This window comes from Hemiscyllium ocellatum, assembly GCF_020745735.1.
Source record: "Hemiscyllium ocellatum isolate sHemOce1 chromosome 38 unlocalized genomic scaffold, sHemOce1.pat.X.cur. SUPER_38_unloc_6, whole genome shotgun sequence".
Lineage (NCBI taxonomy): Eukaryota > Metazoa > Chordata > Chondrichthyes > Orectolobiformes > Hemiscylliidae > Hemiscyllium > Hemiscyllium ocellatum.
In genome coordinates this window covers 50,517-70,986 of record NW_026867524.1, presented here as the reverse complement: position 1 = coordinate 70,986, position 20,470 = coordinate 50,517, and the positions used below count along the sequence as shown (strand labels likewise).

At 60.0% G+C, this 20,470-nt stretch overlaps 1 protein-coding gene across 1 annotated transcript in view; it reads left to right on the top strand.

The window, feature by feature from the left end:
- The window catches only part of LOC132808787 (protein capicua homolog), a 201,759-nt gene extending 190,772 nt beyond the window's left edge, over nucleotides 1–10,987 (top strand). The window contains exons 18-21 of the mRNA XM_060822237.1: nucleotides 3,115–3,266; nucleotides 3,757–3,888; nucleotides 6,637–6,777; nucleotides 9,744–10,987. Of these exons, the coding sequence (XP_060678220.1) occupies nucleotides 3,115–3,266; nucleotides 3,757–3,888; nucleotides 6,637–6,777; nucleotides 9,744–10,033 (715 nt within the window). The 3' untranslated portion in view covers nucleotides 10,034–10,987. The remainder of the gene's footprint in view (nucleotides 1–3,114; nucleotides 3,267–3,756; nucleotides 3,889–6,636; nucleotides 6,778–9,743) is intronic.
- The last annotated feature ends 9,483 nt before the right edge of the window (nucleotides 10,988–20,470 follow it).

Sequence of the window (20,470 nt, the reverse complement as noted above, 5' to 3'; positions counted from 1 at the left end):
TGTGGGGCAATCACAGACACCCGTCCCGTCACCGTGTGGGGGAATCACAGACACAGACCCCCGTCCCGTCACCGTGTGGGGGAATCACAGACACAGACGCCCGTCCTGTCACCGTGTAGGAGTATCACAGACACAGACCCCCATCCCGTCACATCACTGTGTGGGGGAATCACAGGCACAGACCCCCGTCCCGTCACCGTGTGGGGGAATCACAGACGCAGACCCCCGTCCCGACACCGTGTGGGGGAATCACAGACGCAGATCCCTGTCCCGTCACCGTGTGGGGGAATCACAGACACAGACCCCCGTCCCGTCACCGTGTGGGGGAATCACAGACACAGACCCCCGTCCCGTCACCGTGTGGGGGAATCACAGACCCCCGTCCCGTCACCGTGTGGGGGAATCACAGACACAGACCCCCGTCCCGTCACCGTGTGGGGGAATCACAGACACAGACCCCCGTCCCGTCACCGTGTGGGGGAATCACAGACCCCCGTCCCGTCACCGTGTGGGGGAATCACAGACACAGTTCCCCGTCCCGTCCCCGTGTGGGGCAATCACAGACACAGACCCCCGTCCCATCACCGTGTGGGGGATTCACAGACACAGACCCCCGTCCCGTCACCGTGTGGGGGAATCACAGACACAGACCCCCGTCCCGTCACCGTGTGGGGGAATCACAGACCCCCCGTCCTGTCACCGTGTGGGGGAATCACAGACACAGACCCCCGTCCCGTCACCGTGTGGGGGAATCACAGACCCCCATCCCGTCCCGTCACCGTGTGGGGGAATCACAGACGCAGACCCCCGTCCCGTCACCGTGTGGGGGAATCACAGACACAGACCCCCGTCCCGTCACCGTGTGGGGGAATCACAGATCCCCGTCCCGGCACCGTGTGGGGGAATCACAGACACAGACCCCCGTCCCGTCACCGTGTGGGGGAATCACAGACACAGACCCCCGTCCCGTCACTGTGTGGGGGAATCACAGACACAGACCCCCGTCCCGTCACCCTGTGGGGGAATCACAGACACAGACCCCCGTCCCGTCACCGTGTGGGGAATCACAGACACAGACCCCGTCCCGTCACCGTGTGGGGGAATCACAGACGCGGACCCCCGTCCCGTCACCGTGTGGGGGAATGACAGACACAGACCCCCGTCCCGTCACCGTGTGGGGGAATCACAGACACGGACCCCTGTCCCGTCACCGTGTGGGGGAATCACAGACACAGAAACCCGTCCCGTCACCGTGTGGGGGAATCACAGAACACAGACCCCCGTCCCGTCACCGTGTGGGGGAATCACAGACACAGACCCCCATCCCGTCACCGTGTGGGGGAATCACAGACACAGACCCCTGTCCCGTCACCGTGTGGGGGAATCACAGACACAGACCCCCGTCCCGTCACCGTGTGGGGGAATCACAGCACAGACCCCCGTCCCGTCACCGTGTGGGGGAATCACAGCACAGACCCCCGTCCCGTCACCGTGTGGGGGAATCACAGACACAGACCCCCGTCCCGACACCGTGTGGGGGAATCACAGCACAGACCCCCGTCCCGTCACCGTGTGGGGGAATCACAGCACAGACCCCCGTCCCGTCACCGTGTGGGGGAATCACAGACCCCCGTCCCGTCACCGTGTAGGGGAATCACAGACACAGACCCCCGTCCCATCACCGTGTGGGGGAATCACAGACACCCGTCCCGTCACCGTGTGGGGGAATCACAGACACAGTTCCCCGTCCCGTCCCCGTGTGGGGGAATCACAGACACAGACCCCCGTCCCGTCACCGTGTGGGGGAATCACAGACCCCCGTCCCGTCCCCGTGTGGGGGAATCACAGACACAGACCCCCGTCCCGTCACCGTGTGGGGGAATCACAGACACAGACCCCCGTCCCGTCACCGTGTGGGGGAATCACAGACACAGACCCCCGTCCCGTCATCGTGTGGGGGAATCACAGACACAGACCCCCGTCCCGTCACCGTGTGGGGGAATCACAGACACAGACCCCCGTCCCGTCACCGTGTAGGGGTATCACAGACACAGTTCCCCGTCCCGTCCCCGTGTGGGGGAATCACAGACACAGACCCCCGTCCCGTCACCGTGTGGGGGAGTCACAGCACAGACCCCCGTCCCGTCACCGTGTGGGGGAATCACAGACCCCCGTCCCGTCACCGTGTGGGGGAATCACAGACACAGACCCCCGTCCCGTCACCTTGTGGGGGAATCACAGACACAGACCCCCGTCCCGTCACCGTGTGGGGGAATCACAGACCCTCGTCCCGTCACCGTGTGGGGAATCACAGACACAGACCCCCGTCCCGTCACCGTGTGGGGACTCACAGACCCTCGTCCCGTCACCGTGTGGGGGAATCACAAACACAGACCCCCGTCCCGTCACTGTGTGGGGGAATCTCAGACACAGACCCCCGTCCCGTCACCGTGTGGGGGAATCACAGACACAGTTCCCCGTCCCGTCCCCGTGTGGGGGAATCACAGCACAGACCCCCCGTCCCGTCACCGTGTGGGGGAATCACAGACCCCCGTCCCGTCACCGTGTGGGGGAATCACAGACACAGACCCCCGTCCCGTCACCGTGTGGGGGAATCACAGACACAGACCCCCGTCCCGTCACCGTGTAGGGGTATCACAGACACAGTTCCCCGTCCCGTCCCCGTGTGGGGGAATCACAGACACAGACCCCCGTCCCGTCACCGTGTGGGGGAATCACAGACCCCCCGTCCTGTCACCGTGTGGGGCAATCACAGACACAGACCCCCGTCCCATCACCGTGTCGGGGAATCACAGACCCCCATCCCGTCACCGTGTGGGGGAATCACAGACACAGACCCCCGTCCCGTCACCGTGTGGGGGAATCACAGACACAGACACCCGTCCCGTCACCGTGTGGGGGAATCACAGACCCCCGTCCCGTCACCGTGTGGGGGAATCACAGACACAGACCCCCGTCCCGTCACCGTGTGGGGGAATCACAGACACAGACCCCCATCCCGTCACCGTGTGGGGGAATCACAGACACAGACCCCCGTCCCGTCACCGTGTTGGGGAGGAGTTTGCCGCCTGGTTATTTTGGGTCTCTCCGCAGGGTCCTATCCGAGGTGGATTTTGAGGAGCGATTTGCCGAGTTGCCGGAATTCCGTCCTGAGGAAGTTCTGCCCTCCCCCACCTTACAGGCCCTGACCACATCTCCCCGCGCCATCCTCAGCAGCTACAGGAAGAAGAGGAAAAATTCAACAGGTAACCCTCAGCTCCCCCACCCCACCCACCCCCCACTTACCCCCCCTTCCGTCTCTCTCCCCTTCCTCTCTCTCTTTCCCTTCTCCCTCCCCTTGTCTCTCTCTTCCCTCACTCCCTCTGCCTCTGTGACCCCCTCCCTCCCTGACCCTCCCCCTCCCTCTGTGACCCCCTCATTCTCCCTCTGTGACCCCCTCCCTCTGTGACCCCCTCATTCTCCCTCTGTGACCCTCCCCCTCCCTCTGTGACCCCCTCATTCTCCCTCTGTGACCCTCCCCCTCCCTCTGTAACCCTCCCCCTCCCTCTGTGACCCCCCCTCTTCCTCTGTGACCCCCTCCCTCTGTGACCCCCTCCCTCTGTGACCCTCCCCCTCCCTCTGTGACCCTCTCCCCCTCCCTCTGTGACCCTCACCGTCCGTCTCCCCCCTCCCCTCCTCCCTGACCTCTCCCCCCTGACCCTGACCCTGACCCGCTGTGCTGTGGTCCTCCTGCAGACCTGGATTCCTCGACGGAAGACCCGATCTCCCCGAAGAGGAAACTCCGGCGGCGTTCCAGTTGTAGCTCCGAACCCAACACACCCAAGAGTGCCAACCGCGAGGGTGACATCTTCACCTTCGATAAACCGGGTACGGAGCCAGGGGGGAGGGGTCAGAGGGCATCACCGCCCAGGGGGAGGGGACAGAGGGCATCACCGCCCGGGGGGAGGGGACAGAGGGCATCACCGCCCGGGGGGAGGGGACAGAGGGCATCACCGCCCGGGGGGAGGGGACAGAGGGCATCACCGCCCGGGGGGAGGGGACAGAGGGCATCACCGCCCAGGGGGAGGGGACAGAGGGCATCACCGCCCGGGGGGAGGGGACAGAGGGCATCACCGCCCAGGGGGGAGGGGACAGAGGGCATCACCGCCCGGGGGGAGGGGACAGAGGGCATCACCGCCCGGGGGGAGGGGACAGAGGGCATCACCGCCCGGGGGGAGGGGACAGAGGGCATCACCGCCCGGGGGGAGGGGACAGAGGGCATCACCGCCCGGGGGGAGGGGACAGAGGGCATCACCGCCCGGGGGGAGGGGACAGAGGGCATCACCGCCCGGGGGGAGGGGACAGAGGGCATCACCGCCCGGGGGGAGGGGACAGAGGGCATCACCGCCCGGGGGGAGGGGACAGAGGGCATCACCTCCCACCAACATCACCGCCCAGGGGGGAGGGGACAGAGGGCATCACCGCCCGGGAGGAGGGGTCAGAGGGCATCACCGCCCACCAACATCACCGCCCAGGTGGAGGGGTCAGAGGGCATCACCGCCCACAACCGTCACCGCCCAGGGGGAGGGGTCAGAGGGCATCACTGCCCACAACCGTCACCGCCCAGGGGGGAGGGGACAGAGGGCATCACCGCCCAGGGGGAGGGGTCAGAGGGCATCACCGCCCAGGGGGAGGGGACAGAGGGCATCACCTCCCACCAACATCACCGCCCAGGGGGGAGGGGTCAGAGGGCATCACCGCCCACCAACATCACCGCCCAGGTGGAGGGGTCAGAGGGCATCACCGCCCACAACCGTCACCGCCCAGGGGGAGGGGTCAGAGGGCATCACTGCCCACAACCGTCACCGCCCAGGGGGGAGGGGACAGAGGGCATCACCGCCCAGGGGGAGGGGTCAGAGGGCATCACCGCCCAGGGGGAGGGGACAGAGGGCATCACCTCCCACCAACATCACCGCCCAGGGGGGAGGGGTCAGAGGGCATCACCGCCCACAACTGTCACCGCCCAGGGGGGAGGGGACAGAGGGCATCACCGCCCGGGGGGAGGGGACAGAGGGCATCACCGCCCAGGTGGAGGAGTCAGAGGGCATCACCGCCCACAACCGTCACCGCCCAGGGGGGAGGGGACAGAGGGCATCACCTCCCACAACCGTCACTGCCCGGGGGAGGGGGAGGGGAGAGTCCGGGAGCAGAGGGGGGAGGGGAGAGTCCGGGACCAGAGTGGGGAGGGGAGAGTCCAGGTCCTGGGGGTGGTACGTGTGTGGAATGAGCTGCCAGAGGATGTGGTGGAGGCTGGTACAATTACAGCATTTAAGAGGCATTTGGATGGGTATATGAATAGGAAGGGTTTGGAGGGATATGGGCTGGGTGCTGGCAGGTGGGACTAGATTGGGTTGGGATATCTGGGTCAGCATGGACGGGTTGGACCGAAGGGTCTGTCTCTGTGCTGTACATCTCTGTGACTGAAGTGTTTGACAGAGTCGCTTAAAGAAGGAGGAATAAAGACAGCCGTTTCAAGATAGAATCCCAGCTGGAGGCACGAGCAGTTAGCAGTGAAGGGGGATTCACATCAGACAGAGAGGGAGGGAGACCCGAGAGCAGACTCTCGGGCTGAGAAACACCGATCTGGGAGTTATATTGGGGCTGGAGTGGGTTACAGAGATAGGGAGGGGGTGTAGGGTTTGGAGGGGGTTACAGTGATTGGGAGGGAGGGGTGTAGGGTTTGGAGGGGGTTACAGTGATTGGGAGGGAGGGGTGTAGGGTTTGGAGGGGTAGAGGGGTTCAGATACAGCACTGACACAGAGCAAAGTGAACCTGGTGTGGAGCTACGGGACATTGGTCCCCAGTGTGGGAGGTGATGAGCATTGAACACTTGCATTTATGTGGCAGCAAATATGCAGAGTGTGCACCCTGGCCTGCACAGTGATACTGTGCTGGATATGGTCATGTGGCCTGGCAGGGAGTGATGGGACGTTGAGATTGAGTGAGCCCCCACCTTCAGTGTTTGGTAACCCCACCCTGGTATCGCAGAGCACCCATCCATCCCACAGGGTGCCCCTCATTGTTTGTGTCTATGAGTGTGTGTGTGTGGGTGTGTCTGTGTGTGTGTGTGTCTGTGTGGGTGTTTCTGTGTGTGTGTCTGTGTGGGTGTGTGTGTCTCTTATGTGTGTGTGTGTGTAGGGGTGTGTGTGGTGTGTGTAGGGGTGTGTGTGTGTGTGTAGGGGTGTGTGTGTGGGTGTGGTGTGTGTAGGGGTGTGGTGTGTGTAGGGGTGTGTGTGGGTGTGTATAGGGGTGTGTGTGTGTGTGGGTGTGGTGTGTGTAGGGGTGTGTGGGTGTGGTGTGTGTAGGGGTGTGTGGGTGTGGTGTGTGTAGGGGTGTGTGTGGGTGTGTATAGGGGTGTGTGGGTGTGGTGTGTGTAGGGGTGTGTGGGTGTGGTGTGTGTAGGGGTGTGTGTGTGTGTAGGGGTGTGTGTGTGGGTGTGGTGTGTGTAGGGGTGTGTGGGTGTGATGTGTGTAGGGATGTGTGTGTGTGTGTGGGTGTGTATAGGGGGGTGTGTGTGTGTGTCTGTGTGCGCTGTTCCCAGCGGTGCCCTCTGACCTGCGTTGATGCTCCCTCCAGCTGCCCAGGGCTCGGATGCTGACGACGTATTGGCCGATCTGGAGTTTGACAAAGTGCCGTACTCATCCCTGAGGAGGACCCTGGACCAGAGACGGGCACTCGTCATGCAGCTGTTCCACGAACATGGGTTCTTCCCATCAGGTACGGGCACGGGACGGGGGGCTCTGTCTCAGGGACAGGGACAGGGGGCTCTGTCTGTGTCAGGGACAGGGACGGGGGGGCTCTGTCTGTGTCAGGGACAGGGACGGGGGGCTGTGTCTGTGTCAGGGACGGGGGGCTCTGTGTCAGGGACAGGGAAGGGGGGGGCTCTGTCTCAGGGACAGGGGCTCTGTCTGTGTCAGGGATGGGGACGGGGGGCTGTGTCTGTGTCAGGGACAGGGGGCTCTGTCTGTGTCTGTGTCAGGGACAGGGACGGGGGGCTGTGTCTCAGGGACGGGTGGCTCTGTCTGTGTCAGGGACAGGGGGCTCAGTCTGTGTCAGGGACAGGGACGGGGGGCTCTGTCTGTGTCAGGGACAGGGGGCTCAGTCTGTGTCAGGGACGGGGGGGCTCTGTCTGTGTCAGGGACAGGGACGGGGGGCTCTGTCTGTGTCAGGGACGGGGGGCTCTGTCTGTGTCAGGGACGGGGGGCTCTGTCTGTGTCAGGGACAGGGGGCTCTGTCTGTGTCAGGGACAGGGATGGGGGGGCTCTGTCTGTGTCAGGGACAGGGGGCTCTGTCTGTGTCAGGGACAGGGATGGGGGGGCTCTGTCTGTGTCAGGGACAGGGATGGGGGGGCTCTGTCTGTGTCAGGGACAGGGACGGGGGGCTCTGTCTGTGTCAGGGACAGGGACGGGGGGCTCTGTCTGTGTCAGGGACGGGGGGCTCTGTCTGTGTCAGGGACAGGGACGGGGGGCTCTGTCTGTGTCAGGGACAGGGGGCTCTGTCTGTGTCAGGGACAGGGATGGGGGGGCTCTGTCTGTGTCAGGGACAGGGGGCTCTGTCTGTGTCAGGGACAGGGATGGGGGGACTCTGTCTGTGTCAGGGACAGGGACGGGGGGCTCTGTCTGTGTCTGTGTCAGGGACAGGGACGGGGGGCTGTGTCTGTGTCAGGGACAGGGACGGGGGGCTCTGTCTGTGTCAGGGACGGGGACGGGGGCTCTGTCTGTGTCAGGGACGGGGGGCTCTGTCTGTGTCGGGGACGGGGGGCTGTGTCTGTGTCAGGGACAGGAGGCTCTGTCTGTGTCAGGGACAGGGACGGGGGGCTGTGTCTGTGTCAGGGACAGGGGGCTCTGTCTGTGTCAGGGACAGGGGGCTCTGTCTGTGTCAGGGACAGGGACGGGGGGCTCTGTCTGTGTCAGGGACAGGGGGCTCTGTCTGTGTCTGTGTCAGGGACAGGGGGCTCTGTCTGTGTCAGGGACAGGGGGCTCTGTCTGTGTCAGGGACAGGGACGGGGGGCTCTGTCTGTGTCAGGGACAGGGGGCTCTGTCTGTGTCAGGGACAGGGACTGGGGGCTCTGTCTGTGTCAGGGACAGGGGGCTCTGTCTGTGTCAGGGACAGGGGGCTCTGTCTGTGTCAGGGACGGGGGGCTCTCTGTCAGGGACGGGGGACTCTGTGTCAGGGACATGGACGGGGGGGCTCTGTCTGTGTCAGGGACAAGGACGGGGGGCTCTGTCTGTGTCAGGGACGGGGGGCTCTCTGTCAGGGACGGGGGACTCTGTCTGTGTCAGGGACATGGACGGGGGGCTCTGTCTGTGTCAGGGACAAGGACGGGGGGCTCTGTCTGTGTCAGGGACGGGGGGCTCTGTCTGCGTCAGGGACGGGGGGCTCTGTCTGCGTCAGGGACGGGGGCTCTGTCTGTGTCAGGGACGGGGGGCTCTGTCTGCGTCAGGGACGGGGACGGGGGGGCTCTGTCTGCGTCAGGGACGGGGACGGGGGGCTCTCTGTCAGGGACGATGGGGACTCCCAGTCCTGTCCTCACTGTGTTCCCAGTGATACCCCTCCCCATCCCCTTGTCCCTGTGTCTTTCCCACAACTTCCCCTCCACCCCCCTTTTCGTCTCCGTGTCTCCCCTCCAGCTCCCTCTCCCCCTCACTCTCTCCCCGCCACCCCTCAGTGTCTCCCCTCCTCCCCACTCTCCCCCTCAGTCCCTCCCCTCCACCCCCCTCTCTCTCACTCTCTGCCCTCCAGCCCCCTCCCCCACTGTCTCCCCTCCACCCCCTCTCCCCCTCAGTCCCTCCCCTCCACACTTCCTTCCCCCCCTGACCGTGCTGTCCCCCGGTGTTGTGTGCTCCCATTCCCCCCCCCCCCCCCCCCCCCCCCAGCTCCCCCCTGTCTCTCTGAGCCCTGGGCCTGAAGCGGAGAGTTTCCTGTTGTGATTTGGGACGGTCTGTCACGCTGGGACGTTATCCTGGGCACAGGGAGCCAGGGGAAAGGCACCGCTGGGGATTGGAGCCCAGCCGCTCAGGCAGCATCCGGGGGACAGGAATGTCAACACTTCAGGCAACAGAGACTGACTGACTGTTCTCTCTCTCCCCTCCCCTCCTCCTCTCCCTCCCTCTCTCTCTCCCTCCCCCTCTCCCATCCTCTCTCTCCTCCACTCTCTCTCCCTCCCTCTCTCTCTCCTTCTATCTCCCTTCCCCTCCCTCTCCCTCCCTCTCTCCCTCCCTCCTCTCTATCCCTTTCTCTCTCCCTCCCTCCTCTCTATCCCTTTCTCTCTCCCTCCCTCTCTCTCCCTCTCTCTCCCTCCCTCTCCCTCCTGTCTCTCTCTCTCCCTCCCTCCCTCCCTCTCTCCCTCTCTCTCTCTCCCTTCCCCTCCCTCCCTCCCTCCCCCTCTCCCTCCCCTCTCTCTCCCTCCCTCTCTCTCCCTCTCCCTCTCTCCCTCTCCCTCCCTTCTCTCTCTCTCTCTCCCTCCCCCTCCCTCTCCCCCCCTCTCTCCCACCCCCCCTCCCTCTCTCCCCTCCCTCCCCCTCTCCCTCTCCCTCCCTCCCTCTCTCTCCCTCTCACCCCCCTCTCTCCTCCCTCCCCTCTCTCCCTCCCTCCCCCTCTCTCCCTCCTCTCTCCCCCTCCCTCCCCCCCCCTCTCCCCCCCCCCCCCCCGTCCCTCTCTCCCCTCCCTCCCCGGGCTGACAGCCCATGCCACAGCCGGGTTCCAGGCGCGGTATTCCGATATTTTCCCCACCAAGGTGTGCCTGCAGTTGAAGATCCGGGAGGTGCGGCAGAAGATCATGCAGACGGCGGCTCCCAACGAGCAGCAGCAGCAGCAGCCGCTGGCCCAGAGCCCACTGTTCAGCCCCACCTCCCCACCCGGCCAGGCTTTCCCCGAGACCAGGCCCGACGACCAGGGGGAGCTGCTGGAGGAAGCCGACAGGCCGGGCACCACCCCAGGGGAGAGTGCCCAACCTGACCCTGGCGCCAGGTGATGGTGGCCGCAGGGTGAGGAAGGGGCCACGTCGCCAGTGCGGGCGCTCTGACCGGACCTCGCCAACAGAGGGGGGGGAGGGGGAGAGAGAGAGGAATGCAGCCTGCCCCCCTCCCAAAACCTCCTCCCCCCCCCCCCCACCACCCCAAGCCCCCAATACTCTGTGGGGGGCGGTGGGGGGAGTGTGACGCGTCAGACTGGCAGGGAGCTGCCCCTTCACTGCCCCCTGCTGGTGGGGGTGGGAGAGGGGCGTATCGGGGGGGAGGGGATCAGGGTGACCCAGAACCCTGCCACCCCCCACCCTTGCTGCCCGTAGCCCCCTCCCCGACCTCCCGACACTGGGAGGGGCAGCGAAGGGAGCTTGGGGGGGGGTGTTGTGACGGCGCGGGGGTCAATCCGAGGGGAACTGTCCTCGCCCACCCGCCCCCCCCCCCCTCCCCCTCACCGCCAGCTCGCCCCCACCCTCCCGGGTCTGCCAGGGGGGCGTTCCGGCTGCTTTCTGTTTGTCTCTGACTGTGGGTGTTTTTAACGGGAACTCATTGTATCGGGAGCTCTGTACAGATTCCAAACCCATGTTAGTGATTCCAGCAGGCTGCGTCTCCCCCCCCCCCCCCCCCCCCACCCATCCCTCAGTGCCCCAATATTCACCCTCCCCCTCCTTAAAACCTTCCTTCCCTCCCTCCAGCACTACCTCCTTCCCTCTATCGCTGTCTCTCACTCTCTCCCGATCACTTCCCCATGCCTCTGTCCTCCGCTTGGGTTTCTGTCACTCGGCGCTCTCTCTTTCACACACTCTCTCTCTCTCTCTGTCTGTCTGTCTCTGTCTATCTACACCCCCCCCCCCCCCGCCCCCCGCCCAGCAGCGAAACCTCGTGCTTAACGCATTCTGTACAAAAGATGTAAAGTTGCTTTGTATTATAGATGGAGGGTGCTCCTGAGGGGCGCCATCACCCAATGGGCCCAACTGGTGTCGTTCATCCATCTGCACCCACACTCCACACAGCCCTCACCAATCCCAATGCAGGCAAGGGAGCATGTGACTCTCCGACAGTGTCCGCTTCCTCAGCACTGACCTGCCCACAGTGCGGCACTCCCTCAGCACTGACCCTCTGACAGTGCAGCACTCCCTCAGCACTGACTCTCCGACAGTGCGGCACTCCCTCAGCACTGACCCTCCGACAGTGCGGCACTCCCACAGCACTGACCCTCCCACAGTGCGGCACTCCCTCAGCACTGACCCTCCGACAGTGCAGCACTCCCTCAGCACTGACCCTCCGACAGTGCAGCACTCCCTCAGCACTGACCCTCTGACTGTGCCCGCTCCCTCAGCACTGACCGTCTGACAGTGCGGCACTCCCTCAGCACTGACTCCGACAGTGCGGCACTCCCTCAGCACTGACCCTCCGACAGTGCGGCCCTCCCTCAGCACTGACCCCCCGACAGTGCGGTACTCCCTCAGCACTGACCCCCCGACAGTGCGGTACTCCCTCAGCACTGACTCTCCGACAGTGCGGCACTCCCTCAGCACTGACCCTCCGACAGTGCGGCACTCCCTCAGCACTGACCCTCCGACAGTGCGGCACTCCCTCAGCACTGAACCTCTGACAGTGCGGCACTCCCTCAGCACTGACCCTCCGACAGTGCGGCACTCCCTCAGCACTGAACCTCTGACAGTGCGGCACTCCCTCAGCACTGAACCTCTGACAGTGCGGCACTCCCTCAGCACTGACCCTCCGACTGTGCCCGCTCCCTCAGCACTGACCCTCCGACAGTGCGGCACTCCCTCAGCACTGACCCTCCGACAGTGCGGCCCTCCCTCAGTACTGACCCTCCGACAGTGCGGCACTCCCTCAGCACTGACCCTCTGACAGTGCGGGGCCCACGTTTTGCACTTCAGATTTCTGAATTGTCTTGTCATTTAGTTATTAGTTCAGGCCTCTATTCTTCCATGACCTCACACGAGGCTGGTACACGCTGTGGACGATGGGTACACGGGGACAGTACACACTGTGATGGATGGGTACACGGGGACGGTACACACTGTGATGGATGGGTACACGGGGACGGTACACACTGTGATGGATGGGTACACGGGGACAGTACGCACTGTGATGGATGGGTACACGGGGACGGTACACACTGTGATGGGTACACGGGGACGGTACACACTGTGATGGATGGGTACACGGGGACAGTACACACTGTGATGGATGGGTATACGGGGACGGTACACACTGCGATGGGTACACAGGGACAGTACACACTGTGATAGATGGGTACACGGGGACAGTACACACTGTGATGGATGGGTACACGGGGACAGTACGCACTGTGATGGATGGGGTACACGGGGACAGTACGCACTGTGATGGATGGGTACACGGGGACGGTACACACTGATGGATGGGTACACGGGGACGGTACACACTGTGATGGGTACACGGGGACGGTGCACACTGTGATGGATGGGTACACGGGGACAGTACGCACTGTGATGGATGGGTACACGGGGACAGTACGCACTGTGATGGATGGGTACACGGGGACAGTACACACTGTGATGGGTACACGGGGACGGTACACACTGATGGATGGGGACACGGGGACGGTACACACTGTGATGGGTACACGGGGACAGTACACACTGTGATGGATGGGTACACGGGGACGGTACACACTGATGGATGGGTACACAGGGACAGTACACACTGCGATGGATGGGTACACGGGGACGGTACACACTGTGATGGGTACACGGGGACAGTACACACTGATGGATGGGTACGCGGGGCTGGTACACTGATGGATGGGTACACGGGGACGGTACACACTGATGGATGGGTACACGGGGACAGTACACACTGTGATGGATGGGTACGCGGGGCTGGTACACTGATGGATGGGTACACGGGGACAGTACACACTGTGATAGATGGGTACATGGGGGCGGTACACACTGTGATGGATGGGTACACGGGGACAGTACACACTGTGATGGGTACACGGGGACGGTACACACTGTGATAGATGGGTACACGGGGACAGTACACACTGTGATGGATGGGTACACGGGGCTGGTACACACTGTGATGGATGGGTACACGGGGACGGTACACACTGTGATAGATGGGTACACGGGGACAGTACACACTGTGATGGATGGGTACACGGGGCTGGTACACACTGGGATGGTACACACTGATCGATGGGTACACGGGGAAGGTTCATACTGCAATGGATGGGTACACGGGGCTGGTACACACTGTGATGGGTCCACGGGGATGGTACACACTGATGGATGGGTACACGGGGACAGTACACACTGTGATGGGTACACAGGGATGGTACACACTGCGATGGATGGGTACACGAGGCTGGTACGCACTGTGATGGATCGGTACACGGGGACAGTACACACTGTGATGGATTGGTACACTCTGTGATAGGTACACGGGACTGGTGCACTGATGGATGGGTACACAGGGCTGGTACACACTGTGATAGGTACACGGGACAGTACACACTGTGGTGGGTACACGGGGACAGTACACACTGTGATGGATTGGTACACAGGGCTGGTACTGTGATGAATGGGTACACGGGGCTGGTTCACACCGTGATGGATGGGTACACGGGGAAGGTACGCACTGTGATGGATGGCTACACGGGGACAGTACACACTGTGATGGGTACACAGGGATGGTACACACTGTGATGGGTACACGGGGCTGGTACACACTGTAATGGGTTCTCTGGTGCAGTACTGATAGTTGATAAGAATACGCTGGCTCAGAATATAAAAACAGCAAACTTTTCTACAATATGGAAAACGTAAACGGGTGACTGAAGTCCATATTGTTCCCTTTGAGGATGAGAAGGGGCAGTTCCTCATGGGGTACGAGGAATTGGCCAAGGCATTAGAGAGGTATTTTTGTACCAGTCGTCTCCGTGTTGGCCAGGATTAACATCCCAGTAATTGTCTCCGGGACGGAGGTAGGTGAGGACCTGGGAACAGTCAGTACCACGCGAGAGGCCGGGTCAGCAAAGCTGCAGGAGCTGAAGGGGGAGAAGTCTCCTGACCCAGATGGAATGCATCCCAGGGGTCTGAAAAGAGATGGTGGGAGAAACAGCAAGTGCACTGGGCAGTCCCAGCAGACTGGAAAACAGCAAACATGACGCCACTGTTTCAAAAAGTATAAAAAGCAGCGAGATCTCGGCGGGGTTGTTTAACCTCTCTCTCACGGGTGGGAAGGTACTGGAATCTATCACCAAGGGAGCGGTAGGGCGATTCCCGGATAACAATTGTCCCGTCGGTCAGACACAGGGTAGAGTTTGGGAAGGACAGGTCTTGCTTAATGAATCGACTGGGATTGTTTGAGGAGGTTATGAGCGCGGTGGGTCAGTGGGGAATGTGGTGCATCCACATCTCCAGAAGACATCCAGCAAAGTGGCGCACGAGAGGCTGCTGTAGAAGATACAGGTGCAAGGTATTATGGGTCAGGTATTGGTGTGGATAGTGGGTTGGTTCACCAACCGTGAGAAGGGGGGGAAAAAGGGGTGTTTCCCCCCTTTGTTGGTGAGGAGCAGCTTGTGGTCTGCCACAGGGATCGTGGCTGGTTTGAAATTACGCTGAGGATTCGGAGTTGGGGAGCATGTGTGGGGGGTCACAGTTTGGGGGTAACACCAGGACGAGTGGCAGAGCAGGGTGGGCAGAAGACACAAGGTCCGCAGAGGGACATCGATGGGTTAACGGAGGGTGGGGGGGGGGGGGCAAGGGTCTGGCAGATGGAGTCCGACGTTGGTCAGAATCACAGCAACGTGGCCCATGATTGAAATGGTGAGAAATCGCAGCGTGCTGCCGTGCAGAGGGACCTGGGTGTCCTTGTACATGAATCACTCAGGGTTGCTCTCCAGGTACAACAGGGAATTAGGAAGGCAAGTGGAATATTCTCCTTCACTGCTGAAGGGCTGGAGTTTAAACGCTGGGAGGTGATGTTGCAGCTGTCCAGGGCGCTGGTGAGACCACACCGGGAGGACTTGGTACAGATTTGGTCTCATTGCTTGAGAAAGGATGGACTGGCACTGGAGGGGGTGCAGAGGGGGGGGGTCACTGGGTTGGTTCTGGAGTGAAGGGGGAGAGACTGAGTAGTTTGGGATTATATTCATTGGAATTCAGGAGAGTGTGGGGGGGGTGGAGGGGAGGGAATCTTAGAGAAACATAGAAAATTATGAAGGGAATCGATGTGATAGAAGCAGGGAGGATGTTTCCACTGGCGGGTCAAACTAGAACTAGGGGCATAGCCTCAAAATAATGGGGAGGCGGGCTGAGGGGGAACTTGCTCATCCAGAGATTAATCTGTGGATCTCCCTGGTCAGAGACACAGCTGAGGCTGCCTCGCTGGATGTTTATGGGCAGTGAAGGAACGAGGGGTCATGGTGAGAGGGAGGGGACGTGGAACTGAGTCCATGAAAACAGAAACTGGCACAGTGGTTAGCACTGCTGCCTCACAGCACCAGGGACCGGGGTTCGATTCCTGCCTCAGGGTGACTGTCTATGTAGAGTTTGCACATTCTCCCAGTGTCTGCGTGGGTTTCCTCCGGGTGCTCCAGTTTCCTCCCACAGTCCAAAGATGTGCAGGTTAGGGTGGATTGGCCATGGGAAATGGTCCCATAGTGTCCAGGGATGTGTAGGTTAGATTACTTACAGTGTGGAAACAGGCCCTTCGGCCCAACAAGTCCACACCGACCTGCAACCCACCCATACCCCTACATTTACCCCTAACCTAACACTATGGGTAATTTAGCATGGCCAATTCACCTGACCCGCACATCTTTCGACTGTGGGAGGAACCGGAGCACCCGGAGGAAACCCACGTAGACACGGGGAGAACGTGCAAACTCCACACAGTCAGTCGCCTGAGGCGGGAATTGAACCCGGGTCTCAGGCGCTGAGAGGCAGCAGTGCTAACCACTGTGTTACCGTGCTGTCCCTGTCCTGGGAGTGTTTGATGAGACAGTGTAGAGGGAGCTTTACTCTGTATCTAACCCCGTGCTGTCCCTGTCCTGGGAGTGTTTGATCGGGGACAGTGTAGAGGGAGCTTTACTCTGTATCCAACCCCATGCTGTCCCTGTCCTGGGAGTGTCTGATAGGGGGACAGTGTAGAGGGAGCTTTACTCTGTATCTAACCCCGTGCTGTCCCTGTCCTGGGAGTGTTTAATGGGGGACAGTGTAGAGGTAGCTTTACTCTGTATCTAACCCCGTGCTGTCCCTGTCCTGGGAGTGTTTGATGGGGGACAGTGTTGATGGAGCTTTACTCTGTATCTAACACCGTGCTGTCCCTGTCCTGGGAGTGTTTGATGGGGGGACAGTGTAGAGGGAGCTTTACTCTGTATCTAACCCCGTGCTGTCCCTGTCCTGGGAGTGTTTGATGGGGGACAGTGTAGAGGGAGCTTTACTCTGTATCTAACCCCGTGCTGTCCCTGTCCTGGGAGTGTTTGATGGGGGGACAGTGTAGAGGGAGCTTTACTCTGTATCTAACCCCGTGCTGTTCTAGTCCTCAGAGTGATGGTTCCTCTGAGGACCTTTGGTTTGGGGATGAACGAGTGAAGATCTGGGATTACCCGGTCACCATCACAGTCCCTGCTGCCAACAGTGTGGTGCCTAATTTCCCCTCCCACCCGTGGGGCAGGGGTCACTGAGGTATCACACTGCTCCCTCAACCCCTCCTCAACAAAGAGCGAGGAAATGGAAGCTCACTGCTGCCTGTTGTGATGAGTTCCTGAGGATTGTTCACATGGAGATTCCGGGGTATGGATCAGCCACAGGGTGGGATGGACCCTTTGAGGGGAATTGTAGCCTCCTCACTGGCTGCCATAGAGGGCACCAGAACATCAGAAACCTGAGCCAGAGAAGGCCGTGTGGCCTTTTCATCCTGCTCCACCCTTCAGTACCATCTTGACTGATTCGATTGGATACACGACAGTGTGGAAACAGGCCCTTCAGCCCAACCAGTCCACACCGACCCTCTGAAGAGTAACTCACCCAGACCCAGTTCCCTCTGACTAATGCACCTTGCACTATGGGACAATTTAGCATGGCCAATCAACCCTAACCTGCACATCCCTGGACACTATGGGACAATTTAGCATGGCCAATCCACCCTAACCTGCACATCCCTGGACACTATGGGACAATTTAGCATGGCCAATCCACCCTAACCTATACATCCCAGGGCACTATGGGACAATTTAGCATGGCCAATCCACCCTAACCTGCACATCCCTGGACACTATGGGACAATTTAGCATGGCCAATCCACCCTAAACTGTACGCCCCTGGGCACTATGGGACAATTTAGCATGGCCAATGGACCCTAACCTACACATCCCTGGGTACTATGGGACAATTTAGCATGGCCAATCCACCCTAACCTGCACATCCCTGGGCACTATGGGACAATTTAGCATGGCCAATGGACCCTAACCTGCACATCCCAGGACACTATGGGACAATTTAGCATGGCCAATCGACCCTAACCTGCACATCCCTGGGTACTATGGGACAATTTAGCATGGCCAATCCACCCTAACCTACACATCCCTGGGCACTATGGGACAATTTAGCATGGCCAATCCACCCTAACCTACACATCCCTGGGCACTATGGGACAATTTAGCATGGCCAATCCACTCTAACCTACACATCCCTGGGCACTATGAGACAATTTAGCATGGCCAATCCACCCTAACCTGCACATCCCTGGGCACTTTGGGACAATTTAGCATGGCCAATCCACCCTAACCTGTACGCCCCTTGGCATTATGGGACAATTTAGCATGGCCAATCCACCCTAACCTACACATTCCTGGGCACTATGGGACAATTTAGCATGGTCAGGCAGCATCCAAGGAACAGGAGATTCCACGTTTCGGGCATAAGCCCTACTTCATGAATGAGGAGAGTGTGTCCAGCAGGCTAAGATAAAAGGTAGGGAGGAGGGACTTGGGGGAGGGGCGATGGAGATGTGATAGGTGGAAGGAGGTCAAGGTGAGGGTGATAGGCCGGAGTGGTGTGGGGGCGGAGAGGTCAGGAAGAAGATTGCAGGTTAGGAAGGCGGTGCTGAGTTCAAGGGATTTAACTGAGACAAGGTGAGGGGAGGGGAAATGAGGAAACTGGAGAAATCTGTATTCATCCCGTGTGGTTGGAGGGTTCCCAGGCGGAAGATGGGGTGCTGTTCCTCCAGGCGTCATGTGACCAGGGTCTGGCGATGGATGAGTCCAAGGACCTGCATGTCCTTGGTGGAGTGGGAGGGGGAGTTAAAGTGTTGAGCCACAGGGCGGTTGGGTTGGTTGGTCCGGGTGTCCCAGAGGTGTTCTCTGAAACGTTCCGCAAGTAGGTGGCCTGTCTCCTCAATATAAAGGAGGCCCAATCGGGTGCAGCGGATGCAATAGATGATGTGTGTGGAGGTGCAGGTGAATTTGTGACGGATATGGAAGAATCCCTTGGAGCCTTGGAGGGAGGTGAGGGGGGAGGTGTGGGCAAGTTTTGCATTTCCGGCGGTTGCAGGGGAAGGTGCCGGGAGTGGAGGTTGGGTTGGTGGGGGGTGTGGACCTGACGAGGGAGTCATAGAGGGAGTGGTTTCTCCGGAACGCTGATAGGGGAGGGGAGGGAAATATATCCCTGGTGGTGGAGTCCGTTTGGAGGTGGTGGAAATGACAGGGGATGATACAATGGGACAACTTAGCATGGTCAAACCACCCTAACCTGTACACCCCTGGACACTATGGGACAATTTAGCATGGCCAATCCACCCCAACCTGCACATCCCTGGGCACTATGAGACAATTTAGCATGGCCAATCTACCCTAACCTGCACATCCCTGGGCACTATGGGACAATTTAGCATGGCCAATCCACTCTAACCTGCACATCCGTGGGCACTATGGGACAATTTCGCATGGCCAATCCAACCTAACCTGCACATTCCTGGGCACTATGGGACAATTTCGCATGGCCAATCCAACCTAACCTGCACATTCCTGGGCACTATGGGACAATTTAGCATGGCCAATCCACCCTAACCTGCACATCCCTGGGCACTATGGGACAATTTAGCATGGCCAATCCACCCTAACCTGTACATCCCTGGGCATTATGGGACAATTTAGCATGGCCAATCTACCCTAACCTGTACATCCCTGTGCATTATGGGACAATTTAGCATGGCCAATCCACCCTAACCTGCACATCCCTGGACACTGTGGGACAATATAGCATGGCCAATCCACCCTCACCTGCACATCCCTGGGCAGTATGGGACAGTTTAGCATGGCCAATCCACCCTAACCTGCACATCCCTGGGCACTATGGGACACTTTAGCATGGCCAATCCACCCTAACCTACACATCCCTGGGCACTATGAGACAATTTATAATGGCCAATCCACCCTAACCTGCACATCCCTGGACACTATGGTACAATTTAGCACGGCCAATCCACCCTAACCTGCACATCCCTGGGCACTATGAGACAATTTAGCATGGCCAATCCACCCTAACCTGCACATCCCTGGGCACTATGGGACAATTTAGCATGGCCAATCCACCCCAACCTGCACATCCCTGGGCACTATGGGACAATTTAGCATGGCCAATCCACCCCAACCTGTACATCCCTGGGCATTATGGGACAATATAGCATGGCCAACCCACCCTAACCTGCACATCCCTGGACACAATGGGACAATTTAGCATGGCCAATCCACCCTAACCTACACATCCCTGGGCACTATGGGACAATTTAGCATGGCCAATCCACCCTAACCTGCACATCCCTGGGCACTATGGGACAATTTAGCATGGCCAATCCAAACTAACCTGCACATCCCTGGGCAATATGGGACAATTTAGCATGGCCAATCCAAACTAACCTGCACATCCCTGGGCAATATGGGACAATTTAGCATGGCCAATCCACCCTAACCTGCACATCCCTGGGCACTATGGGACAATTTAGCATGGCCAATCCAAACTAACCTGCACATCCCTGGGCAATATGGGACAATTTAGCATGGCCAATCCACCCTAACCTGTACATCCCTGGGCACTATGGGACAATTTAGCACGGCCAATCTACCCGAACCTGTACATCCCTGGGCACTATGAGACAATTTAGCATGGCCAATCCACCCTAACCTGCACATCCCTGGGCATTATGGGACAATTTAGCATGGCCAATCTACCCTAACCTGTACATCCCTGTGCATTATGGGACAATTTAGCATGGCCAATCCACCCTAACCTGCACATCCCTGGACACTGTGGGACAATATAGCATGGCCAATCCACCCTCACCTGCACATCCCTGGGCACTATGGGACAGTTTAGCATGGCCAATCCACCTTAACCTACACATCCCTGGGCACTATGGGACAATTT